The 27,815-nt window shown below is 47.2% G+C and overlaps 1 protein-coding gene across 1 annotated transcript; it reads left to right on the forward strand.

The window, feature by feature from the left end:
* The first annotated feature begins 15 nt into the window (after positions 1–15).
* OPTC (opticin) lies at positions 16–25,875 on the forward strand. The gene is given in 5 exon segments (XM_049858011.1): positions 16–474; positions 9,678–9,733; positions 9,735–9,881; positions 12,269–12,363; positions 25,038–25,875. Coding segments are annotated over 5 exon segments (444 nt in total). The 5' UTR covers positions 16–392; the 3' UTR covers positions 25,102–25,875.
* Positions 25,876–27,815: the final 1,940 nt, after the last annotated feature.

Below are 27,815 nucleotides of genomic sequence, written 5' to 3' on the forward strand. Positions count from 1 at the left end.
TCACTCTTTCTGCCATCCTTCCCTTCTTCTTCCCAGTGACTCTTCTAGTACCAGTTGCTATCAAGTCACTTCCAACTAATGGTGACTCCATGTGTGTCAGAGTAGAACTGTGCTCCGTAGGGTTTTCAATGGTGCCTTTCTTCTGAAGTACCTCTGGGTGGCCTTGAATCTCCAACATTTCAGTTAGCAGCCAAGCATGTTAACCATCTGCATCACCCAAGGACGCCCAAGTTGAGTCTTCACAAATTTGAAATAGGTCATTGAGATCCCCAAAGTCCAAAGTTAAGTCCCTCTCAGGCAAGAGTTGGCCTACTGAGTTCTATGTGCTATGTCTCCAGGTTAAAGGGACCAGCCTAGGTCCTGCAACCAGGATCAGCCCCACCCAGAGCACTATGAGTCCAAGGACGCCATCTTCAAACCCCATGATGACCAGGCCCACTGTGCTGGGCCTGCTGGGTTCTCTGACCAGCCACAGTAAGTGCACAGTCACAGCATCCTAATACCCTGAGGACATAGGTTCAGCAGCCATGACCAGCAGCAGAGCACTAGAGTGGAGTGTGGTCAGGGCTGGGGAGGGAGGGTCAGGGCTAGCCCTTACCACCAAGAAGAGAAGGGGAAATAGTCACAGGACAGAAAGGAGAAAAAAAATCAAAGGGAGAAGCTGGTTATCCCTAATACTTTTACCTGAATGTACAAATTGGGTAGGAAGCAAAGAAATGCAAGAACTTTACTACTATCTAGCAAAGCCACCTACCTTAATTAACAGCATCACTGGGGGAACAGGTTGAGTGTAATTAGACTGTTGTTGTTTGGTGCTATTGAACTGGTTCCACCTCATAGTGACCCTACAGACAGAGTAGAACTGCCCCATAGGGTTTCCAAGGAGAGGCTGGTTACTGAGCTCGGTTAGCAGCTGAGCTCGGTTAGCAGCTGAGCTCTTAACCACTGCACCACCAGGGCTCTGTAGTTAGATTACAGACAATTAAATAAATAACTTTGTGACTGTCACTTGGCATGGGAAAGATGAAGCAGTCGAATAGCTTTTCAGCATTTAAGATCCCCTTAGCAGCTCCCCTGCCCTCTTTTTTTTTTTTTAGCAGCTCCCCTGCCCTCTCTGGTGTCTACCTAGAGGCCAGATATTGGCAGAACTAGTAGTAAAGGGCTGGCACTCGGCTGAGGCTCAGAAACTGAGGCAGAGGAGGAATGGGGTTGATCTGGACTTGCTTGCCCACAGTGCCCTTGTTCTCTCGGAAGGTTTGCCTTGGATGGATCTGGGGTACGGGGGCATCATCAGAGAAAACACTTCAGTAACAAATCTGTGACCTCTCCAAGCTACAGAGTCTTGGGCTTGGAAGAGCATTAAAGGGCTTCAGCTGGACCTGCCACTCAAGGCCTAGGAATAAGAAGGATGCTGAGGCCCTGTTCTTTCCACCTACCTCATCTGTTCACTGTCGGCAAAGAAGAGCTGTCTCTTAAACTTGAGGCTGTCTCGCTGTTTGGCCTAATACTAGGTCCCAGTAATCTCTGTCCCTTGTGATAGCAAGGAGTCCCTGGGTGGTGCAAAGCTTAACATTCTTGGCTGTTAACCAAAAGGTTGGTGGTTTGAGTTAACCCAGAAGTCACAGGGTCTTCGTGTGTTGGCATCAACTTGATGGCAACCGTTTTGTGGGTGTCGGTGTGTGTGTGTGTGTGTGTATGATGACAAGTGACAGAAACCACCTCACTGTTCAGTTATATGAGCCAATAGTCTTCCCGCCTTTTTAAAGCCAATCTGAGTTGAATGGCCTGGTCTGATCTCATGGGTCTTGACCCAGAGATGGGGTCATGGACTGAGATAACTGCATGGATGGAGAAGAGGGAAGGACTGTTTCCCAACGGAAAATTGGGATGCTGATACAGTAAAAAAAAAAAAAAAAAAAAAGGGAAATGGGGAGGCAGAGCCAAGATGGCAGAATAGGCAGACGCTTCCGGCGAGCCCTCTTTACAACAAAGACCCCCCCAAAAAACTGAAATAAGTATATTTATGACAAGCTAGAAGCCCTCAAAGGCAAGCTTAGAAAATGAACTGAGGGGCAGGGGGAGGAAGAGATGGCTCAGAAGCAGAGAGAAGTTACTGGACCTGAATCGCAGGAAGCCCTCAGGCACCATTCCCAGAGCAGCAGTGGTGGGCTGGTACTAGCGTTCAGCCACAATTTCCTCAGGGAGAAGCAGCCAGCCACACAGCCCACTCACACCTCTGGAACCAGAGAAGAACTGTACTCTTGGCAAAAGCTAAGTATTTGCATGTATTTTCCTGTGCACCACCCCCCGCCCCCGCACCCCACCCGCCCCTAAGCGAGCTTCAGTGGCTGAATTCCCTGGGCCTGAGATAGGCCCTGTTGAGCACATAAAGCCATCCTCCCAGCCTTGGAAAAGGAAAAAATTTGCAATTGGGGAAATGAAAGTTTGCCGCCTCAAACCAGGGGAGCTCAGGACAGAAGCAGCTCCTGTACAGGCATAAACGGTCCATGAACTTTGAGTACCTTTGCCCTCTGCATGAACATGTGGGCCTATTTCAGGAGAACAGGCCCCTGTTGGTAGACTCCAACCATTATAGCTGTGCGGCGGAGAGGTGGGTGTTTGATGTTTGACATTTCTTTGCCTATTAAACAGGCTCCTCACCTACCCACATCAGGGCACTAAGGACTGGTAGCTCCACTCAGGTTACCCAGCCACCCGCAAAAGGGGTTCAAGGATAACTGGTATCTCCCAGTCCTTACAACCAAAAACATTGGGTGCCCATGGTCCATCTGCAGAACCCACCCACCTGTACGCTGTAGGGATCAGGGACATGCTTTCCTCAGAGACACATGGGGGATGATTCTCAGCCCCCTGCCTTGTTCAGAGTGTGACCCTCTGCTGCAATCAGATACCGGTACCTACACCAATCACCCCTGCCTCTTCAAGACTGTAGGTCAGAGCCTGTACCGCACACTCGATGATCAGCTACCTGGACACCTGAGCTGAATTCATGCAAGAAAAGTGAATGGACTCCTAGACTGATACACCTGATAACAGCTCTAGCCATCTGGGGACAGGACGTCAGAGCTCCAAAGGTGAAAATAATCAAGCTAGCTCACTCAAGCAACCCATCTGGACATATCAAGACAAAACAAAGCAAGAAGCAATGACACAGTAAGCAAACATAAAATAAACAAATACAATAACTTATAGATGGCTCGGAGACAACAGTCAATATCAGGTCACATAGAGAAACAGACCATGATCGTCCCAACAAGCTCTCAGAACAAAGAACCAAGGGATCTTCTAGACGAAAGTGCATTCCTGGAATTACCAGAGGCAGAATACAAAAGATTAATATACAGAACCCTTCAAGACATCAGGAAGAAAATGAGACAATACGCAGAACAAGCCAAGGAACACACAAATAAAGCAATTGAAGAAATCAAAAAGACTATTCAGGAACATAATGAAAAGTTTAATAAGCTGGAAAAATCCATAGACAGACAGCAATCAGAAATTCAGAAGATTAACAATAAAATTACAGAAGTAGACAACTCAATAGAAAGTCAGAGGAGCAGAATTGAGCAATTGGAAGGTAGAATTTCTGAACTTGAAGATAAATCACTTGGCACTAAAATATTTGAAGAAAAATCAGATAAAAGAAATTAAAAAAATTGAAGCTATCTTAAGAATCACGTGGGACTCTATCGAGAGGAATAACCTATGAGTGATTGGAGTACTGAAACAGGGAGGGATAACAGAAAATACAGAGAGAATTTTTGAAGATTGGTTGGCAGAAAACTTCCCTGATATCGTGAAAGTTGAGAAGATAGCTATCCAAGATGCTCATCGAACTCCACATAAGGTGGATTTTAAAAGAAAGTCACCCACACATATTATAATCAAACTTGCCAAAACCAATGATAAACAGAGAATTTTAAGAGCAGCTAGGGATAAAAGAAAAGTCACCTACAAAGGAGGGCCAATAAGAATAAGCTTGTTTTACTGGGCAGAAACCATGCAGCCAAGAAGGCAATAGGATGACTTATTTAAAAAACTGAAGGAAAAAAATTGCCAGCCAAGAATCATATATCCAGAAAAACAAATAATAAAAATTAGAGCAGAACTAAGTGAAATAGAAAACAGAAAAACAATTGAAAATATTAACAAGGCCAAAAGCTGGTTCTTTGAAAAAATCAACAAAATTGATAAACCACTGGCCAAACTGACAAAAGAAAAACAGGAGAGGAAGCAAATAACCCGAATAAGAGATGAGATGGGTGATATTACAACAGACCCAACTGAAATTAAAATAATCATATCAGATTACAATGAAAAATTGTACTTTAACAAATTTGAAAACCTAGAAGAAATGGATGAATTCCTAGAAACAAACTACCTACCTAAACTAACACAAACAGAGGTAGAACAACTAAATAGACCATAACAAAAGAAGAGATTGAAAAGGTAATCAAAAAACTCCCAACAAAAAAAGCCCAGGCCCGGACAGCTTCACTGCAGAGTTCTAGCAAACTTTCAGAGAGGAGATAATACCACTACTACTAAAGGTATTTCACAGCATAGAAAAGGACGGAATACTCCCAAACTCATTCTATGAAGCCACCATATCCCTGACACCAAAACTGGGTAAAGACACCAGAAGAAAAGAAAATTACAGATCTATATCCCTCATGAACATAGATGCAAAAATCTTCAACAAAATTCTAGCCAATAGAATTCAACAACATATCAAAAAAATAATTCACCATGACCAAGTGGGATTCATACCAGGGATGCAAGGATGCTTCAACATTAGCAAAACAACTAATGTAATCCATCACATAAATAAAACAAAAGAGAAGAATCACATGATTCTACCAATTGATACAGAAAGGGCATTTGACAAAGTTCAACACCCATTCATAATTAAAAACTCTCAGCAAAATAGGAATAGAAGGAAAATTCTTCAACATAATAAAGGGCATTTATACAAAGCCAATAGCCAACATCATCCTAAATGGAGAGAGCCTGAAAGCATTCCCATTGAGATCGGGAACCAGACAAGGATGCCCTTTATCACCACTCTTATTCAACATTGTGCTGGAAGTCCTAGCCAGAGCAATTAGGCTACGTAAAGAAATAAAGGGCATCCAGATTGGCAAGAAAGAAGTAAAAGTATCTCTATTTGCAGATGACATGATCTTATACACAGAAAACCCTAAGGAATCCTCAAGACAACTACTGAAGCTAATACAAAAGTTCAGTAGAATATCGGGATATAAGATAAACATACAAAAATCAGTTGGACTCCTCTACGCCAACAAAAAGAACATCGAAGAGGAAATCACCAAATCAATGCCATTTACAGTAGTCCCCAAGGAGATAAAATACTTAGGAATAAATCTTACCAGAGATGTAAAAGACTTATACAAAGAAAACTACAAAACACTTCTGCAAGAAACCAAAGGAGACCTACTTAAGTGGAAAAACATACCTTGTTCATGGATAGGAAGAGTTAACATTATAAAACTGTCTATTCTATCAAAAGCAATCTATATATTTAATGCAATTCTGATCCCAATTCCAAAGGCATTCTTTAATGTCATGGAGAAACAAATCACCAACTTCATATGGAAGGGAAAGAGGCCCCGGATAAGTAAAGCATTACTGAAAAAGAAGAACAAAGTGGGAGGCCTTACTCAACCTGATTTTAGAGCCTATTATACCGCCACAGTAGTCAAAACAGCCTGGTACTGGTACAACAACAGATACATGGACCAGTGGAACAGAACTGAGAATCCAGACATAAATCCATCCACATGTGAGCAGTTGATATTTGATAAAGGCTCCAAAACTGTTAAGTAGGGAAAAGACAGTCTTTTTAACAAATGGTGCTGCCATAACTGGATATCCATCTGCAAAAAAATGAAACAAGACCCATAACTCACTCCATGCACAAAAATGAGCTCAAAATAGATGAAAGACCTAAATATAAAATCTGAAACAATAAAGATCATGGAAGAAAAAATAGGGACAACATTAGGAGCCCTAATACATGGCATAGACAGGAAACAAAACATTACTAACAAGCTGAAGAAAAACTAGATAACTGGGAGCTCCTAAAAATCAAACACCTATGCTCATCCAAAGACTTCACCAAAAGAGTAGAAAAATTACGTACAGATTGGGAAAAAGTTTTTAGCTATGACATTTCCAATCAGTACCTGATCTCTAAAATCTACATGATACTGCCAAAACTCAACTACAAAAAGACAAATAACCCAATTAAAAAATGGGCAAAAGGTAGGAACAGACACTTCACTAAAGAAGACATTCAGGTGGCTAACAGATACATGAGGAAATGCTCACAATCATTAGCCGTTAGAGAAATGCAAATCAAAACTACAATGAAATTTCATCTCACTCCAAGAAGCCTGGCATGCATCCAAAAACCACAAAACAATAAATGTTGGAGAGGCTGTGGAGCGATTGGAACACTTATACACTGCTGGTGGGAATGTAAAATGGTACAACCACTTTGGAAATCCGTTTGGCACTTCCTTAAAAAGCTAGAAATAGAACTACCATACCATCCAGCAATCCCACTTCTTGGATTATATCCTAGAGAGATAAGAGCCTTTACACGAACAGATATATGCACACCCATGTTCATTGCAGCACTGTTTACAATAGCAAAAAGATGGAAGCAACCAAGGTGCCCATCAATGGATGGATAAACAAATTATGGTATATTCACACAATGGAATATTACGCATCGATAAAGAACAGTGATGGATCTGCGAAACATTTCATAACATGGAGAAATCTGGAAGGCATTATGCTGAGTGAAATTAGTCAGTTGCAAAAGGACAAATATTGTATAAGACCACTATTATAAGAACTCGAGAAATAGTTTAAACAGAGAAGAAAATATTCTTTGATTGTTACGAGAGGGGGGAGGGAGGGGGTGGGAGAAGGGTATTCACTAATTAGATAGTAGATAAGAACTACTTTAGGTGATGAGAAAGACAACACACAATACAGGCGAAGTCAGCAGAACTGGACTAAACCAAAAGCAAAGCAGTTTCCTGAATAAATGGAATGCTTCGAAGGCCAGCGTAGCAGAGGCAGGGGATTGGGGACCATGGTTTCAGGGGACATCTAAGTCAATTGGCATATTAAAATCTATTAAGAAAATAGTCTGCATCCCACGTTGGAGAGTGGTGTCTGGGGTCTTAAACGCTAGCAAGCAGGCATCTAAGATGCATCAATTGGTCTCAGCCCTCCCGGATCAGAGGAGAATGAAGAACACCAAAGGACACAAGGTAATTACAAGCCCAAGAGACAGAAAGGGCTACGTAAACTAGAAACTACATCAGCATTTTTTTTTTTTTTACATCAGCCTGAGACCAGAAGAGCTAGATGGTGTCCATCTACAACCAATGACTGCCCTGACAGGGAACACAACAGAGAACACCTGAGAGAGCATGAGAGCAGTGGGATGCAGATACCAAATTCTCATAAAAAAGATCCGACTTAATGGTCTGACATGAGACTAGAAGGAAACTGGTGGTCATGGCCCCCAGACCTTCTGTTGACCCAGGACAGGAACCATTCCCAAAGCCAACTCTTCAGACAGGTATTGGACTGGACAGTGGGTTGGAGAGGGATGCTGGTGAGGAGTGAGCTTCTTGGATCAGGTGGACACTTGAGACTATGTTGGTGTCTCTTGCCTGGAGGGGAGACGAGCGGGTAGAGAGACTTAGAAGCTGGTGAACTGGATATGAAAGAGAGAGTGGAGGGAGGAAGCAGGCTGTCTCATTAGGGGGAGAACAATTGGGAGTATGTAGTAAGGTATATATAAGATTTTGTGTGAGAGACTGACTTGATTTGTAAACTTTCACTTACAGCACAATAAAAATTAAAAAAAAAGGAAATGGATGCTGGGCAGGCATTGTGCACTCCACCTTGGTTCTGTTATCCTTCTTGGAGCCACACAGAACAAGTCTAACTCCTCATCCACAAGGCAGTTGAGCAAGCTGGCAAGCACAGTCATTCCACTTAATTTTGGTTTTATTTCCACTTAATTCTGGTTTTATTTGATCTTCACTGTACATTCTAGGGCCAGAGAGGAGCCCTATGGGAAAGAGGCTAATGGTTGTCCTAGAAACACCCACATAGGCCCAGGAAAACCTAGCCAGAGTCAGGATCTGATGAAAAGCACCAATAGGCTTGGGCTGGGTGGACCTGCTTCTCTTAGGTTAAGGACTAGGGGACACGCTGGGAGCAGCCAACAGCACTGTCTAGGGGCATTGTGAGAGTTGGTTCTGGGCAACAACCCATAGACTATCAAGGGGACACAGGTGGCCATGGCTCAGACACTCCCGATTGGCCTCAGAGGCTGTAGGGAGTCTGACAAAGGGTCTCCTCGAGAAATAGTTTAAACAGAGAAGAAAATAGTCTTTGCTGGTTACGACAGGGGGGAGGGAGGGGGTGGGAGAAGGGTATTCCACCTGGGCCAGGCCTACCCACCTGCCTGGTCTGCACGTGCCGTGGTTCCTCTGTGTACCTCGACAATGCCAACCTAGAGTACAATCCTTCCTCTTCCCCAGACAAAGCCTACCTCTATGCCCACTTCAACCACGTCAGCCATTTCCGGGTTGAGCCTTCAGAGGGCAGAGTATGTAATGCTCTAGAGAAAGAGGAGAGCAGCTGGCAGAGGGGACCACCATGTGAACAGTCATCAGGCACAGTGCCCACCTTGCCCTTAGTTAGGTTTCAGTCTCTCTAGCTGTCAAAGGGAAACCATCCCAGGTCTCTGTAATCCCTTTCCTTGAAGATTTTAGATGGCAGAAGTGACCTATTGTCATTTGCTCTCTCAAAGGATCTGGAAGGCTGGGAAAGGGGAGGTTTGATCAAGCCTACATTTTCAGGATCTTGCAGCAGCTCTGTGCCCTTCTGCCGACAAGAAGACCATGCTAAAACTACTCCCTATGGCACTGAAGCTGTGTACATATTTGTTTTTTGCTTCTTTATGCTTTATGACCTGCCTGAGATCAGGGCTCCGGGCCATATTCTACCACTAATTATGCCTTTCTGGGCCTCAGTATCCTTTTGAGTAAACTAATGAATGGAGAAGGAGCCTGGGTGGCACAAGTGGTTTGCAATTGGCTGCCAACCTAAAGGTTGGCAGTTCGAACCCACCCAAGGTGCTGCAGAAGAAAAGGTCTGAAGAACTGCTTCCATAAAGATTACAGCCAAGAAAATCCTGTGGAGTAGCTCTACTGTGTACCGCATGGGATCACTATGAGTTGGGGGCCACCAACAACAACGGGTGGAGATGGGGGTTGCATGGATCTAGGGATTTCTGGGCCTATTGGTTCTAGCCCTCAAAAGGTTTCTTGCAAACCAATCCAAGGTGGGTAGTCACCACCCAAGACAGACCTCCGGGGAAAGGTATTTCAGAATTCAAGAGCTTTTCCAAGGAGTCCTCCTGGTTTACAATGTTATTTCTTCTAGCTTGGACCTGGTGCAGGTGGAGTACTGGTTGGCATTCCTTACCCTGAGAGGGGTGGAGCAGAGCATAGAGGTAGATCTAGCAGGTGGCTAGAAAAGGTAGTTTGCTGTCATGTCTCTCTTTGTTCTCCCCACCAACATACACACATGCCCCTCAGCAAAACTGAAGACGATTGACCTCTCTAGCAACTTCATCTCCTCCATCAATGATGATATCCCTTCCACTTGTGCCTGCTATGCAGGCCCTGATCCTCGTTGAGAACCAGCTGGTACTTCTGCCCACGCTGTCCAGTGGCATTGAGTTTCTGGATACCCACCTGAATCTGCTCCAGAGTTCAGGGATACAGCCTGAACCTTTCTGGGTGAGTCAGGGCCTCCAGCCCACCATCTGCCACCCCTACTCTACCACTCCCATCACTGCACATACACCTTGGCCATCATGGGATATCTCTGCTCCAATCGTGCTCCGGAGTATAAAAATCAGGCCCCATTTTCCACCCTTTCCCATTTGTTTTATTAAAGATTCTTTTGGTTGCAAGAAACTGATTGCAACTCAAAAAAAGGGTGGTTTACAACATGTCATCTCGAGAACCTCCCTGAACAGGAAACATAGTCCTATGACTGGGAGTGGAAGAAATCAGGGCTAACCTCTCGCTCTGTCTTTGGGGCCCATGGTCTCTTAGCTTCTCTCTGTGAGTCTGCTCCACTCACCTCTCTGCAGACCAATGTCCTCTGCACACTCACAAGTTCTGTTCCCCTAAAACTTGGGCATACACCTAACTTTGACTTGCAATAATACCGGCTCCAGCCCTAACTCTATGTATCCTTTATTTCTATAGCCACCGCCAAGCGACTAATCATTGTCTTTCTGTAAATATCTTCTCAAGAGAGAGAACCTGATTGGTCACTGGCCAGCCAATGACCAAATTTTGAAAGGAAGGGCTAGGTCATATGGCACAAATATGACACCCTAGGGCCATCCATTCAACACGGCTAGGAAGAGTTCCAGTTAAGAGGGGTGTGGACAAGATTGACATCCCTGAAACATGTTGACTGAATTATTAAAAATGGCCTTCAAAGACCAATTACTTATTCTTCCAGCCTCATCTCCTTCCTTTGGACTCATTTTCAAGCTTTCTCTCTCAAGTAGGAGAATTTTTTTCACAAACTAAATCATACTTACCCACCACCCACTGCCATCGAGCCAATTCCGACTCATAGTGACCCTATAGTACAGAGTAGAACTGCCCCCTAGAGTTTCCAAGGAGAGCCTGGCAGATTTGAACTGCAAACCTCTTGGTTAACAGCCATAGTACTTAACCACTATGCCACCAGGGTTTCCAAATCATACTTAGAAGCATCAAATACACAAAATTAAATCACAGCTGCCATTTTGAAGCAGGGTTGCAGGAACAGAGGCATGGCTGCCTGCTCCCTTCCACTCTCCCCCTCTCTGTGGTGGTCTCTGAGCGGGTTTTACAGAACACAGTGTTGATACTACTGGTCTGGTAGAAGGAGCACTGGACTGGGAGTCATAAATTTATGTGACCTTTGACCTCAGTTTTTCGATCCCTAAGTGAAGAAGTAGGATCACATGATCATTAAAGTCCATTGCTGCTCCAGCCAGAGGAACCTCCTGGCTGTCTCCATGTTAGGAGGCACTTCTTTGCCTTGGTACCGGTGGTTTTTTCAGCCCAGGGTAAGGCATTGGCTTTGGAGACAGAGAGACCTGGGTTCAAATCCTACTACTAGAGTTGACTTACCTCTCTGATTCTGTTTTCTCATTTGCAAAATGAGGGTCATAACATCTTCTGGGCAAAGTCACTGGAGGATTAAATAAGACAGCATGTGCAAGGGCCACAGGAAGATGCCACGTAGGGTAGATGTTCAACAAATGGTGGCCATTATAATTCTCGCCTTCCATGTGGGAGGCCCAAGTAGGGTTCCCAGCCAACGCACCTCGTGTGCAGCCACCACCGCTCTGTCAGTGGAGGCTGGTGTGTTGCTATGACGCTGAACAGATTTCAATGGCGCTTCCAGACTAAGATGGACTAGGAAGAAAGGCCTGGTGATCTCCTTCCAAAAATCAGCCAATGAAAACCTTATGACTCACAAAGGTCCCATCTGCAACTGATCATGGGGATGGTGCAGGACAGGGCAGCTTTTAGCTCCATTTTGCACAGAAGCTAACAACAATATTATTCTGAGGCCTTCTGAAGGCTTACCTGCTCTTTGAGCCCCCCTGAAGGCTTAGATCTTCCAAAATCCTTCCCTGGTGAACCTCTCTGATTCATTGTGCATTGCTATGCATGGTCACATGCCCGCATTCAGTTTGCCTTGTGCCTTTGCAGTTCTCATCCTGCTAATCTGCACATCTCCTGGTCATGCTCCACATCTGCCCCAGGTTTAGCACCGACGACTTGTCTTTTGGGAAAATCCCTTCTGATAGCAGAGAAGTGGAGGCTGAGCTGGCATGTCCCCTTGTCCTCCTTTCCCCTCCCTCCCTGTCCCTTCTTTACTTCTGCCCCAGTCTTCATTAACAGGTGACCGGCTCACTCACACTCCCCCACTGGCTGTGGGCACCTCAATGGCCACAGCTTTCATCCTGCATCCATTGGAGTTCATGTCTGTGAGCTTCTCAAAGGCTCCTCAAAGGCCTGCTCATCAGGCACACACCCCCACCCCACCGCCCTCACTGCCAGGGTCCAACAGGGCCTCCAGCCTCTCACGCCTTGTGCCTCCCCCACAGGTGCTGGCAAAGCTGAAATTCCTCCACCTGGTGGACAACCAGCTGGATTCCATGCTCAGGCCCCTGGCCCCAAGTCTGTGCTTCCTACGCTGCAGGTGAGGGGCCTCATGGAGAGCAAGGTACCAAACAGGGCACAGGGATGGAAGTGCGATGGCAGGAAGCATCGCACACCAGAGAGAGGTGTGAGGTTCAGTCCATTAGAGTTTCCTTTACCAGAGAGAAGTGTGAGACTCAGGCAGGGACATTGTCTCGTCTACTGGACGTGGATCTGTAGGTCTTGTTTAGACCATTTTTCATTGCCCCATTTTGCTTTTCTCCCTTTCCTTGCCTTTAAAACAATTCCTCTGCCTCCGCATCTTTATCCCATCTCACCTGGCTGCTTGTCCCTTCTCCCATTTGCCTACCTTCTGTCTCTCTCCTTCCTTGCTTTCAGTCCCTCCCTCCTCCCACCTTCTCTTTCCTCTCTCTTAATCTCTTCCCTGCCTGTCTCCTTCCATCCTCCATGGGTCTCCTCTTCTCACCATTTGCTGTGTGGCCTTGGACGCTGTCTCAGTTTCTCCAGTTACACAGGGGAGGCAGAGCTGGTGAGGAGAGCTAATAGGGAGTCCATGCCATCAGTGCTGCCCGAGTGCAGACCCCCTAGAAGAGGCTCGGCGGTGTGTTCTTTCCAGAATAACATGATGGAGGCCATGCAAACAGATACCTGCGATGCTTGGGGCACTGGAAGATACATGCCTGGACAGCAATCCCGTCAGCCTCAGCCTCTTTTCCAGTGCCTACTTCTGCCTGCCTCAGCTTCCAACTTTACCTAGCTCTTACCCCATCTGCTCCTCCTGGGTAAGAGCCCTCAAAGGACCAGCAAAGTCATGGGCTTCATGGGCCATGGAGCCCAGGCCCCAATTTCTAAATAAAACCCATTGCCGTCGAGTCAATTCTGACTCACAGTGACCCTACAAGGTTTCCAAGGCTGTAATCTTTAAGGAAGCAGACTGCCACATTTTTCTCCTGTGAAACAGCTGGTAGGTTCCAACCACACACCTCTGGATTTGCAACTGAGTGCTTAACCACTGTGCCACCAGGGCTCCTTCTATTTCTAAATAGTGGCCTTTGACCCAGGCATTAATTGTCCTCACGATCAGTTGCAAAAACCACCACCACACACACATACTGAAATGTCCTTCAGTGGCCAAATTTGCATTTCCTAATCTTCTTTTCCCAACACCTTATGGCTCCAAAAAACCCTGGTGGTGTAGTAGTTAAGAGCTACGGCTGCTAACCAAAAGTTTGGCAGTTTGAATCCACCAGGCACTCCTCGGAAACCCTATGGGGCAGTTCTACTCTGTCCTATGGGGTAGCTGTGAGTCGGAATCGACTCGACGGCAATGGGTTATGGCTCCCAGCTCAGAAAATAGCAGTGCCTTCGCACAGCTCTTTTCCCGTGTTCCCTCCCTTCCTGCCCACACAGAGTGCCGGGAAAGCCACGTGGGGGGGGGGGGGTAGGAAGAGGAGGATAAGGGAAATGAGGAAAAGGAAAGGAAGAGGAAGGGGAAAGAGAGGAGGAGCAGTTGTGGTGTTCTGAAGCCAGCTCTTACGAAGCTTATAGAACCAACTATTACATTTTTTAGAATTTTGCAAGCCAGTTGTTAAACATAGCCATTATTAAAAATTAAATTATATAAACTTGCAATTAAATACATTATTTTGAAAACCAAGCCCCCAAAACCCACCACCGTTGAGTGGATTCCAACTCACAGCGACCCCATAGAGTTTCCAAGGCTATAAATATCTACAGAAGCAGATTGCCACATCTTTCTCCTGCACAGCAGCTGGTGGTTTCGAACTGCCAACCTTTCGGTTAGCAGTCTATAGCTTTAAACACTGTCCCACCAGGGCTCCTTATATTGAAAACAAATATAATAAATACTCAAAACTCCTCACTTCCCAGATACGTTAGCACATTTCACTATTAAACATGCCCTTGAAGTTGTTCACACCCATGGTGTCTGTATGTTGGAAATACTATATGTGATGCTACTGGAGCCCTGGTAGTGCAGTGAGTTGTTAAGCTCTCAGCTGCTAACCAAAAGGTGGCCGGTTCGAATCCACCAGCGGCTCCTTGGAGATCCTTTGGGGCAGTTCTACTCTCTCCTTTAGGGTCGATATGAGTAGGAATTGACTTGATGGCAACAGGACTGTACATCTCTGCCCAAATCCATGTTCAGTGACATCACGTGGGTAGTTTGAAATTGGCTGTAGTGGGAAATTACACCATGGAAATCGGCAAATGCTGCAAATCTGGGTTTTTTGTTTTTTTTTTTTTTCCTTGAGAGATGGTTGTTAAGCGCTGACCAACATACAGGTGAGAAGGAATGGCAATTTAAACTTACTTCCACCCTCCTCTGAGTGTGGGGTGGCGTTTTTAATGGGATTTTCCTCAATTTCTTTCTCTTCCCGGGCCAGGGCTTCCTCTTAGATTTGGAGGAAGCCACGAGGACATGAGGACGGAGAACTGAAATGAATGTTCACCTGGCTGCCTTCCTTGAGTGCTCACCTAGTTCCTGGCTCACCAGCCAGCCTTTGAGGACCGCTCAGCAGCAGGTTCCTTCTTAGCCATCAGTTTCGATCCTTCTCATTCATTCCTCCACGTTGAGCCACCAGAGGGCGACCTTGTGCAAAGAGAAATAAATAGCACTCACTCACCTGCAGGCCTTCTTGGATGCCGAATGGGGGCTGCTGTGCTGGGAAGATGGAAAGAAGGCTGCTGTTATCTAGCAGGCTTGTTCCTTGAATTGTGAGGGGAGATGTCACTCTTCTTCTGCTTCTTGTAAGGAGATACTCAGCAAGCAACAGATGGGTGCTTGGGGTCAGGTATGGACTAAGGCATAAAAGAGAGGTGAGGCAAGAAATTCATTGACCCATTCAACAGATTTCATTGAACACCTACCTGCTATGTGCCGAGCACTGATGGTGACAAGATGGCATGCTTTCTTCATGGAGCTTGGAGTCTAGTGCGGAAGACAGGTGTTAATTCAAAAAGAGCCACACAATTCAACTCAGGGGTGCCATGAAGGGGATGTACAGAGTCCTATGAGACCTTTGGAGGAGCAGTGGTTGAGAGCCACAGCTGCTAACCAAAAGGTCAGCAGTTCAAATCTACCAGCCGCTCCTTGGAAACCCGATGGGGCAATTCCACTCATCCTATAGGGTTGCTATGAGTTGGAATCGACGATTTTTTTTTTTTTTTTTTTTGGTTATTTATAAGACCTTTCAAGCGTGGGACTGAAGCTCACGGCCAGGAAGACCTTGCAGAATTGACATCTAAGCTGATAACCAGAGAGGGTGAATGGCTGGCCCCAGCTCACATGGCTGACTGAGGCTTGGGCCCAAACTCAGCACTCAGGCTGCAAACTGGGAGTGAGAAGTCTTGAAGGTGGCAAGCAGTCCCCTCATGCAATGGCTGAAGGGACTGTCCTGTATCCTAGACATCTAAGGATTTCAGCACACCTAGTCCCAGGGGAGGACTGGGAAGGCAGGAAGCTCCTTGTCTTTCAGGACAGTAATGCTCTGAGTATAAAGTTCTAGCCTATTCTCTTCTTTTCTCCCTAGTAATTTATCATATCAGTAGCTTCTCTCTCTCTCTCACCCACCAGTCCTATCACCTTCCATATCACAATCCATACTCTGCCCTAGACTTGACTGGATTAGGACAAGACCTAGGTGAGCAACAGCTGAAAGCCTCAGGCTCCCTGAATGCAAGAAACCCTGGGCTGAAGGCAATCAAGGGAGAAAAACATAAAGGGGGTTTTCCAGGACTGGGGCTCCTGGGTGCTGGAAGCCATACCATACCAGCCCCCCTGGTTAATCTGTGCTGAGTACAGAAAGACACCCAACCTCTGCCCTGTGGTTGGAAAAAGGAAAGAACAATTTGTGGACCCCTGGAGTTTGCCAAGCACTGTAGTAAATGCTTTCAGACACATGATCTCATTTCATCCCAACAACAATCCTTAACAGTAGAGATAGCCATCTCCACACTGCACAGGAGAAAAACTAAGCTTATGAAAGAGAAGTTCCCCAAATTCACATGTTAATAAGTGGCAGAGCTAAGATTCAAACCCAGACCCACCTGACTACACAGTCCAAAGTCCTGCTGTGATGCCACAATCAAATGGAGACACTACTTGCAAGGCTGGTCAGAGGCAGCAGCTCCTGACAGCTTCTTTCCTGAGGCCACTGAGGCCAACTCTGCTACTCTGGGTTTGTCTTCTCCAGGGACCTGCTGTTTCTGCAGCTGTCTACTAACTAATCCCCCATTTTTGACCAGGGAAGCCCAAGGAATGGAACTCCCTTGTTGGCTGTCTCCCTGAAGAAATAATAACAGTGTATCTGTCCCCTGGCATAATAGGGGAGGGAGAGACAGAGAGAAGAGAGAGACAGACAGACAGATAGACAGACACAGAGAGAGACAGAGAGAGATACAGACAAAAAGAGACAGAGATATAGACAGACACACGGAGGGAGACAGGCACACAGAGAGAGACCCAGCTTAGCTCCCAGCAGCTGTTAACATTGTGACCAGAAGGAACCAGTGTTTATACCCCTCAGGGATCTGAAGGGTTAGGGTCAGGAACTGGCATTTTCTGAGTGAAAATCAAACCGAGACCTTCCTGTCTTGAGGAATGGTAAAGATGGCTAGGATAGACACAAGCCAGCCTTGAGAGGAAAAGAGAGAGCTGGGAGTAGGGCAGGGGATGGCAGGGCCAGCCAGCATGGTGAGCCCACCACAGGAGTGCCCCTCTGCTGGCAGGAACTAGCAGTCCCAGGTTTACTGAAGATCTGCCTCTTCCCAGAAGCCACACTCCTAGCCTCCCACACATGCCCTAGGGATAGCCATCTGTCAGCGCCTGTGCACGACCTTGGTGAGGGTTCCCTTTATGCTCTAGGCCTGGGGGGGGCTCCCAGGTGGCTCTTTTGCAGTCCTGTTGGGAGAGTACCGCCTTCCTCCCCCACAGCACCCATGGCCTTCTGGATGGTTCTTGCTCCAGGAAGGTGGCCCTAATCTGCTCTGTGAGTATCAGCCTGAGGGGGAGCAGGAGAGGGAAGGGGGCAAAGGCCCCCACTTCTCTGGGACAGAAAAAGGGGGAATTTGCAATGACTGCCCTCTTCCACCCTCAACCCCACCCTCCTCCCTTTCCCTGAAGGTAAAGGGCCAGGGCCAGAGGAGGCTGGTGGGGAAGTGCACAGGAGGCAGAAGGGGAATGGTGGCGGGAGGGGTTGCTTCGAGGGTCCTGAGGGGGGGGAAAAAAAATTAGTGCCAAGGGGGCTGAGGGAAATCCACTGGTGGCACCAGGGAGCGCTTCCTTACCTTGATCTTGCCTTGACTCCCTTCCTGCTGCCTTTTCCCTTTCCTCTCATCCCTGGGAATGATAATCTCTTAGGCTTATGCCATGAATTTGCACTTTGCAAAGCTCTTTTACATACCAAAAACCAAAAGAAACCCACTGTTCTTGAGTACTCAATTCCAACTCATGGAGACCCTATAAGACAGAGTAGAACTGCCCCACAGGGTATCCAAGGAGTGGCTGGTGGACTGAACTACTGACCTTTAGGTTAGCAACCTGAGCTCTTAAGCACTGCTCCACCAGGGCTCCACCTAATTTGACTGTCCCAACAACTCTGTGAGGAAGGTGTTATTTATCCCCACTTAACAGACAGAAAATGAGACTCAGGAGGCTAAGGGATTTGTCCAGAGAAAGATGGCTTAACATACATAAAAGGAAGACAGGGGAGTGAAAACTTCATTTCTTGGGGATCCCTGTGGGGGAAATGGGGGAGTCCATTCCCAACTCCTGAAGCAGCAGATGGGGGCCCTCACAGGCTTCGAGAAGCAAAGACTGGGGGGGGGGGGGCTCTGCTGCCCACAGAGCCTGCGATGACACCTGTATCCTTAGAGGGCACACAGGAATGAGGCGATGGTGACATCTGTGGGTCTCAGCTAAGAAAGCCCCAGGGGCTCAAGGACACACTATCCCTTCTCTGCTGCACCCCCCAGCAAGCCATTGACCTGCACCCACATGCCCACATCTGTGTCCTTCCTGTTTCTGGCCAGAGGGAGCAGCGCAGACAGACCTGAGGTGGACCTGCTCAGCGGCCCCCGTCACTGTCTGGGTGCTCCCCGCCTTCCTTGCCACCTTCCCCTCGCCCCCACACTGGACACCAACACAATGTGACCTCTCCTCTATCTCAAGGTCCTCTCTCCCCAGGCTGGGCTGGCTCTACACTCTCCTGCAGCTGCTATCTCTCTCTCCCTTCCTCCCTCCATCCCTCCCGTGGTCTCTGGCCAGCTTGGAGAGGACTTCCACCTGGAGTGAGGAGGCTGCTTCTTTCCCCACCAATGTCATATCCCCCTTCTCCCTCAGGGCAACGTTTCAGTTAGCAGCCAAGTGATGAACATTTGTGCCATCAGGGCTCCTTTCTAGTCAACAACAAAGGCCAAACCCTCTTCTACTTGGTAACTGTAGCACAGACCAACATTGACAGAGAGAAAGATGGAATGGTGAAGGACAACAAAAGGAAGTCCACACAGAAAATACAGACAGCACAGAAAGTCTTGTCTTGCCAGCAGAGGTTTCTGATCCCAACTCAGCCACACCCTGACCCTAAAGCTGGCTTCTCCGCGGGTCGTCCTGACCCCTTCTTGGTCTGTGCAAAAGAGGAAATAATCCAAGCTCTCCTCCCACTCAGGCCCACAAGGTTCTGGCTGAGGGACACCCATCCTGACCCATCCTGACCCAAAAGGTAACACTCTAGAATCACACATTGCGTGTAAGGGAAGCCTCCCAAGATTATCCTAGCAGTCTCAGGAGATGGGATCCCTCCCCCGAGTGGGCTCCTGCACCCCAGGACAGGGTCTTGGAGCCCAGCAGCTGTAAGAGCAGCAGTGCTTCTCTTGAGGATCTAAGAAACCTCCCAAGTCCCACGGAAGACATGTCCTGGGAGACAGGCTAGATGGCAGGCTTCAACCTCAAGGACAGCAACGGAAAGTGAGCCTCTGGCCTTAGAGGGAAACCAGGGAACCGGGAGTGCTGTGGGGGGAGGGGAGTTCAGTAGGAAGTGGGGTGGGCAGACAGGAGGTGGGACCACCAACAGTACATGTGGTCCTTGGCTCTAGGCATTCCAGAAAAATCCAGCAAGATGCAAGCAGCCCCAGGCTGGGAATGTTTATCCCAGTGGGTGGTGGTGAACAGTTACCCAGATGTTTCCAGCTAAAGCTCCCACCAGAGGAGGGGAAAAAATGTAGTCTTCAGGGATTCAAGTCTTCCAAGTCAGCTGTGTACTTGGACTGAAATCACCTTGCCAATGTAGGCTGCCTCTTTGAAGAAGTCAGCCTGAAAATAGGGTCATTTTTAAGGACAGCAGATTGGGACATTATCCCTACAGAGATGATGGGAAGTAGAGAAAGACAGGAAGGTGGCAGAAACTCAATATTCCAAAGAACCTGGGATTTCTCAGAGCCCACAGCCCTGTGTCCAGGCAGCCCTTCCTAGTGCATGTGGTGATTTTCCCTATTTTTAAGTAAAGTCCCTAGGTCCAGGCTGGAGAAAGCCACGCCAGCCACCATTTGCAGAAGGCTGCCAGGCCTTGTCCTAGCCCTTTGGACACATCATCACATCTAATCCCCACAGCAACTCAATGAGGTAGGCACTGCCCGTTTTATAGAAAAATTTAGAGAGGTTGAGTCCCTAGCCCAAGGTCACACAGCACATAAGAGGCAGAATGGAAATTCAAACGTGGCCTGACTGCAAAGACCACTGGCCCTCCTGGATGGGTAAAAAAAAAAAAAAAAAAAAAAATGGTGCTGGGTGTCTAATACACCTCCTGAATCACGTGGCACCTCACATTTCATCAGGGAACCTGGCACCTAGGGCCTACACAATCAACACCTTCCTGAACCAGCTCCATGGCATGGGGAGGCGGACTGCTACAGAAATCTGACCATAAGTGGCCCATTTTCTACTCCCCTCCCTTTCTTAACTCCTCCAAATGGAGGCACCGCACACCTGGATTTCTCCTCCAAGCCTCTGCAGCCTCTATCTCCCTTCCCACATCCCCTCCCTTCCTATCCATTGTCTCCGAGCCCAACTCCTTGGCTCCTGATCTCCACTCCTATTCATCGATTTCTTTCTGCTTCTTTAACCCTGAAGACACTGGACTCCTTCCTTCTTGTTGGGAAACAGCATTACCACAAGCCCAAGTGAGGTGTGTTTAGGGCCAGGCTTAAGCTCCTCTTGGTGCCCCTTCCTGGCCACAGTCTCTTCCTAGGGGTGCCGTGATGTCCTGGAGAGGTGCTCTCGTCCATCCCAGCTCTGTGTTCCACCCCCACCCCCCGGACCCATTTATGAGCACTAAAGCTTGGGGGTTAAGGGGACAGTTTGTGGGGCACAGCATTTAATCTGCTACCTCTTTCCTTCCAAGGTGTCCAGGGACCTCCCACTCATCTCCCAGGAGTGCTGGAAGAGGAGGGGGAAGGAGAATGTGTGTGTTTGTTTGCTTGCTTGCTTGTTTTGAGCCATCAACAAGTAAGTTCCCACCACCCCACTCCCAGGGTGGAGTCATATGGGAGTGTGTGTGGTGTTTTCCAAGTAACCTCTGTGACAACCTGGGAAGAAACAGTGATCAACAAGGTGGAGACACTGACACCCCAGGAGGAAGGGCTTTCCCCTGACACTCGGAGCAGAGCAGGTGGTCACAGCTCCGAAGCTCTGGAAATTGATGAGAGTCCCCTGACTCTTGATCAACAGGGGGAAAAAAAAAAAAGGTGTGCAGTTGATTCCAACTCGTAGCAACCTCGTGTGTCAGAGTAGAACTGTGCTCTATAGGGCTTTCAACGTCTGATTTTTCAGAAGTAGATCGCCAGGTCTTTCTTCTTCCTGGTGAGACTCTGAACTCTCTGGGTGGACTCAAACCCCCAACCTTTTGGTTAGCAGCCAAGTGTGTTCACCTTTTGCACCACTCAGGGACTCCTCTTGATCAAGGGCATCCCGAATCTCACATGAGATTCTGAGTCTTGGTTTCCTGAGCTGAGCAAGGAGTTCCTGAGTCTGCAAAGTCCACTACCAGGGGATTTACCTGATCCAGGCCCTGCCTCAACCGTAGCCATCTCTAGTGTCTTTCATTGATGCTTTGAACAACTGTTTATTAAGTGCCAAGCACTGGGGACGTGGTGATAAATACAGACAAAGTCCCTGTTCTCAGTGGGGGAGACAGGCAGTTACAGAGTAAACAAATAAACAATAACAGATAGCAATATAATTAGACAGGGACAGGTGCTAGAAGACAACAACAACAGGGGTAATGTGGCAGAGACAGATGGCAGAGGCTGGCGACTTTGGTTAAGGTGCTCAGGGCAGCTTTCTAGGAGGCAGTGGTGATGGTTGAGCTGAGACCTTCAAGATAAGAATGCGGCAGCCATGCAAAAGGTGAGAGGAATGCTTCCCAGGCAGAAAGAACAGAAGGAGCGAAGGCCCTGAGCAGAAACAAACACAGTGAGTTTGAGGAGGGGAGAGGAGGCCCATGTGAGCAACAGGCGGGGTTTGCAGTGGGGTCAGAGAGGCAGCAGGGCCCCAAATCTGAAGGTCTGGTAGGGTTTTATCCTAAGTGCGAGGCATCCTTCTCTGAGGAACACAAACACCCTCACCCCTTCTCTCCCTGCTGGTGAAGCAGAAAGCACAAGGAAGGAGGGAAAGGAAACCTGAGGGTGACAGTGAGCAGAGCAAGTATTCATGACCTTTTAAGGGGGAGGAGCTGTTGCCTGGCTACCAGGCCTGGGCAGGTTAATGGGTGGAAATAGGAAACCTAAAGAAAGAAAGTACCCAAATGGATGTGAGCAGAGATTCTGAAGCTTGCTATTGAACGTAGAGTAGCTAAACTGAAAGGAAGAAATGATAAAGTAAGAGAGCTGAACAGAAGATTTTAAAGGGCAGCTTGAAAAGACAAAGAATTGTAATGAAATGTGCAAAGACCTGGAGATAGAAAACCAAAAGAGAAGAATACGATGAGCTGAAAGAACTGAAGAAAGAATTCAGTATTGAATTTGAGTTGCAGTGTTGAAGGATTCTATGGTGAAAATGTTAAACAACACAGGAAGCATCAAAAGAAGATGGAAGGAATATACAGACTCACTGTACTGAAAAGAACTGGTCTATGTTCAACCATTTCAGGAGGTAGCATATAAGGAAGAAGTCCAAGCTGCACTGAAGGCACTGGTGAAAAACAAGGCTTCAGGAATTGATGGAATACCAATTGAGATGTTTCAATGAATGGATGCAATGCTGAAGGTGCTCACTCATCTATGCCAAGAAATTTGGAAGACAGGAAGAGCCAACAGACAGGAAGAGATCTGTATTTGTACTCATTCCAAAGAAAGGTGACAGGAAGAGATCTGTATTTGTACTCATTCCAAAGAAAGGTGACAGGAAGAGATCTGTATTTGTACTCATTCCAAAGAAAGGTGATCCAACAGAATGCAGAAATTATTAAACAATATCATTAATATCACACACAAGTAAAATTTTGCTGAAGATCATTCAAAAGTGGTTGCAGCAGTATATCAACAGGGAACTGCCAGAAATTCAACAGGGAACTGCCAGAAGAGGACTTGGAACAAGGGCTCTCATTGCTGATGTCAAATGGATCTTGGCTGAAAGTAGAGAATACCAGAAAGATGTTGTTTTATTGACTATGCAAAGGCATTCAACTGTGTGTGTATCATAACAAATTATGGATAGCATCGCAAAGAATAGGAATTCCAGAATACTTAATTATGCTCATAAGGAACCTGTACATAGACCAAAAGGCAGTTCCTCAAATGCAACAAGGGAACACTGCATGGTTTAAAATTAGGAAAGGCATGCATCAGGATTGTATCCTTTCACCATACTTACTAAATCTGTACACTGAGCATAGAATCTGAGAAGCTGGATTATATGAAGAACACAGCATCAGGATTGGAGAAAAACACATTAACAACCTTTGATATGCAGATGACACAGCTTTGCTTGCTGAAAGTGAAGAGGACTTGAAGCACTTACTGATGAAGATCAAAGACCACAGAAAATAAAATACTGAAGTTGTCAAGGATTTCATTTCACTTGGATCCACAATCAATGCCCATAGAAGCAGCAGTCAAGAAATCAGAAGATACACTGCATTGGGTAAATCTCCAAAAGACCTCTTCCAAGGGTCAGAAAGCAAAGATGTCACTTTGAGGACTAAGGTACAGCTGACCCAAGCCATGCTGTTTTCGATCGCCTCCTATGCATGCAAAAGCTGGACAATGAATAAGGAAGACTGAAGAAGAATTGATGCCTTTGAGTTACGGTGTTGGTGAAGAATATTGAATATGCCATGGACTGCCAGAAGAATGAATGAATCTGTCTTGGAAGAAGTACAGCCAGAATGTTTCTTAGAAGCGAGGATGGCAAGACTTCATCTCATGTACTTTTGATATGTTATCAGGAGGGACCAGTCCCTGGAGAAGGACATCATGCTTGGTAAAACAGAGGGACGTTGAAAAAGAGGAAGATCCTCAACAAGGTGGATTGACCCAGAGGCTGCAGAAATGTGCTCAATCATGACAACAACTGTGAGGATGGCGCGGGACGGGCAGTGTTTTTGTTGTACCTAGGGTCACTGTGAGGTGAACCGACTGTACAGCACCTAACAACAACAGCAAAATGAAAGAAGAGAGACACCAGGAACTGGGGGAGGAGGGAGGGAGTGGACAGCATGGGAACCCAACTGGGCTGGAGCTTGAAGAGGGCAAAGGGAGACAGGGGCTGCTTCCAGGAGGTCCAGGACTCTGAGGAGAGGGGGCAAAGGGTATTTTAAGGAAGTTTGGTTGCAGTGGAATTTCCCTGCAGTCACTCTCTCAAGAAAACCTTTGCTTAAGAGCTCGCTATGTCTCCAGGCTTTTACAGTCAGGTTTCTGTTCCTTTTGGATATGTCTGTAGCTTGAGAAAAAAGCCCTGGTGGCACAGCGGTTAAAGTACTTGGCTGCTAACCAAAAGGTCTTTGGTTCAAACCCACCAACCACTCTGTGGGAGAAAGACGTGGTAATCTGCTTCTGTAAAGATTACAGCCTTGGAAGCCCTGTGGGGCAGTCCTGCCCTATCCTATAGGATAGCTATGAGTCAGAACTGACTCGAAGGCAATGGGTTGGATAGCTTGAGGTGGCCTCATGGTAGAAGCAGGAAGGCCTACTTTTATTTGGATACAGGAGAAGCAGGGAGGGGGGGATTGCTCTGAGAACTGGGCTGCACTGTTGAGATTGAAATGTGGGTGTTCCAAATCCCAGACAGTGGAAAGGGCACTGAGCTGGCCATCTGGAGAGCTGTGTTTTTGCTCCTGCTCTCCCTTTGGAGTCTCTGGGTGGTGTAAATAGCTTTAGGAAGTGAACAGGACAGCACAGAATTAAATAAAAAACAAAGTATTTACTCCTCTTCTTGGCTTACAAAGGAGTAGTGCAAATGGTTGATACGCTCAGCTGCTAACTGAAGAGTTAGAGGTTTGCATCCACCCAAAGGAGCCACAGAAGAAAGGCCTGGTGATATATGTCTGAAAAATCAGCCTTTGAAAACCCTACAGAACCCAGTTGTACTCTGAGATACATGGCGTTGCCATGAGTCGACTCGATAGCAACTTGTTATTTAAGGCACAGATGGGAACAGTCTAGGACTCCTTGGTTCCATTTGTTCTTTTGTTTTCTTAACAGAGAGGTGACTCTCAAGAGACTCTTCAAAGACATGAGAAGATGGGGCTTAGAGACCGGTTGCTGATCCTGGAAGCCACCCATCAAGATGGCCTCAGCATGGATGACCCTCCCAGGAATGGGCCTGCCTACCCACTGTGACAGGCAACTCTGCTCCCCTTAGTGGTAGGAGAGGTAAGTTATAGGGGAATGATCACTGGCTCCCCCACATCCACATACTGCTCCAACCCAGCCACCTCAAAGGAACTGCCCTTCCTAGAAGCCGCCATAAGCTGAGATTTTCCTACACCAGTGCTGGGCTCCGTACAGCAGTGGCATCACTAGGGTTGGTGTCACCCTGGGTGGTAACTTGTGGTGTCACCCCCTCATGATAATTGCCACAATATTGTAGCTAACACATCAGAAAATTTGACAAAATCAGCAACTATAAACACACCAGCCGCAAGGAAGACGACAGTGCATGCTTGTAGCAGGTGCAGACAAAACCCCATGATTCAAAGCGTCACTGTAATCGGGTAATAATGACAGCTCTGACTACAGCTCATTGTTGTTGTGTGTCATCAGGTCAATTCCGACTCATAGGGACCCTCCAGGACAGAGTAGAACTGCCCCATAGGGCTTCCAAGGAGTGGCTGGTGGTTTCAAACAGCTGACCTTTTGGTTAGCAGCCAAGCTCTTAACCACTGTGCCACCAGCGTCATTGTAATTGGGTAATAATGCCAGCTCTGACTGGAGCTCATTAGAGGGTTCAAAAAGTAAATTAGCATGCGGTTTTAGCCTTGTAGGTATATTGATACATGTAAGCTGGGTTTACAAAAAAAAATTTGTGTGTGTGGTTATAACTACAGGAATATTTGTATAAAAAATAACAAATTTCTGCTGAAATACTGCACAGAATTTTATAGACGAGCATTTTGGCGTCACCCCCTCTGACAGTGTCACCTGGTATGGTCCATACCCCCCACACACCTCTCCCATGAAGCCACTGCCTTGCAGCCCCCAGGAAGGTAGAGAAAGGGACCAAGTGCCCACGTAAGTGGCTCCTCAAGAGAGAATTCTGAGCTCAGTGGATGAAATATCCCCTAAAAAGTTCCCTCCCCTTCTGGAGAGAGTCTGGGTGACCTGTGACCCCTGTCCCTCTCACCCTGCTGCTTCTGGGCACAGCAAAGTAGCAAAACCCTGCCCAGCCCTTTCCTCCTCTCTTTCCTTCCTGTAGCTCAACTGAGGGGCTGTGGATGGCTTCTTCACACTGCCTGCTTAAATGCTTCCCCACAGAACCTGCTGAGCCTTCCATCACATTAGTAATCAGCGCACATAACAGGAGCTTTCTCTCCCTCTCCGCCCCCGCTCCTGCCTCTCTGTCCTTTTCTCCTCACCTTTCTCCTCTCTCTCTCCCTTCCTTTACCTTCTCCTGTGCTTCTTCCCCACTTCTCAGAGTCACTGCCACCTCCTGGGAAGCGAGAGGGTTTATCATCAAATCAGCCTTTGTCATGAGGAAAACAGGTTTATTTTCCTCACTTACAGGAGGTGATGACAGGAAGAGCTAGAGAAAGGGTGTTTTGTGCATTCAAAGCTTTCCCCGCGCCCCCCCCCCCCGCCCCCACCCCAGGCTGAATCTGGCACTATCTTCTATTGACCTTAAATACTGCTCCTGTGATCTGCCTTTCTGGTCACCCATTTTCTTAACCCTTACCTGTGGACCTCAGCCCACTGGACCCATCTACGCCTCATCATTCATTTATTTCATTTTGCTCATTCACTAATTTAGAGAGCCGTTCCTTTTCTGTGCCAGGGAATCCAGGTTCTAGGGATATGAGCCGCACGGGGGTGCACAGATTCATGAATAAACCATTACAATACAAAGTCGTAACTTCGATGACAGAGGTGACACACAACATCACAGCAGCACCTAGGCAGAGCAGCCCATTCACTGGGGGAGGAACAGTCAAGGAAGGCATCCTGAAGCCAGGAATGCAGACACTGTAAACCCAAGGCCAAGTGGGAGTTCGTGGGAGAAAGAATGGGTGGGAGAAAGGCACTCCAGACCCTGGGCTCAGCAGAACCAAGCGACCTCACACGAAGGAGCCAGTGCACAGAGTGTGGCTAGTGCATGAAGTGGGAGGAGTGAGCAAGGGTAGGAGAAGGGGCTGGGAGAGGAAGCGTGGGAGTGGGCAGAGCATGCAGGCATGTTGAAGAAGCCCTTGATGGGCTTCACATGGGGTATTAGAAGAGTCAGTTTGGCATTTGAGAAGTTTACATTCCAGCTCTATGAAGGGTGGATTGGAAAGGGACAAGCCTAGGATGAGGAGACTGGGTAGGAGGCCAGTGACAGGTGAGTTAAAAGGAAGCTGTGAATTCTGAGTGAGAACAGTTGTAGTAGGGCTGCATTGCACAGAAAAAGAAATGATAGGAGGGGTCCAAGGAACCATTGAGGGTAAGAACCGGAAATAGTTTCCTGGGTGGGGAGGCTTCAGCAGAGGGGAAACCTGGATCCAGGAAAGGGTGTGTGATGGATTCCTGAGCACACCTGCACAGGTAGAGGAGAGAAAGGGGGAAATGGGGCAAAGAGAACACTGCTTGAGAAGACGACCTGGCCAAGGACAGGCCTGTGGAATGCTGCCACCATGGCAAGCAGAAGGGACACCAGAAAGGTGAGAGGAGCAAAAAGGAGAGACTGGTGACCAGAAAGGAAGGAAAGAGGTGGAGGATAAAGAAGAAAGGAGCCCGGTCAACCCTCACTCACAACAGAGAGACTCTATGAACACATATTGCAAACTGCAG

Source organism: Elephas maximus, chromosome 18, assembly GCF_024166365.1.
Source record: "Elephas maximus indicus isolate mEleMax1 chromosome 18, mEleMax1 primary haplotype, whole genome shotgun sequence".
Taxonomy (NCBI): domain Eukaryota; kingdom Metazoa; phylum Chordata; class Mammalia; order Proboscidea; family Elephantidae; genus Elephas; species Elephas maximus.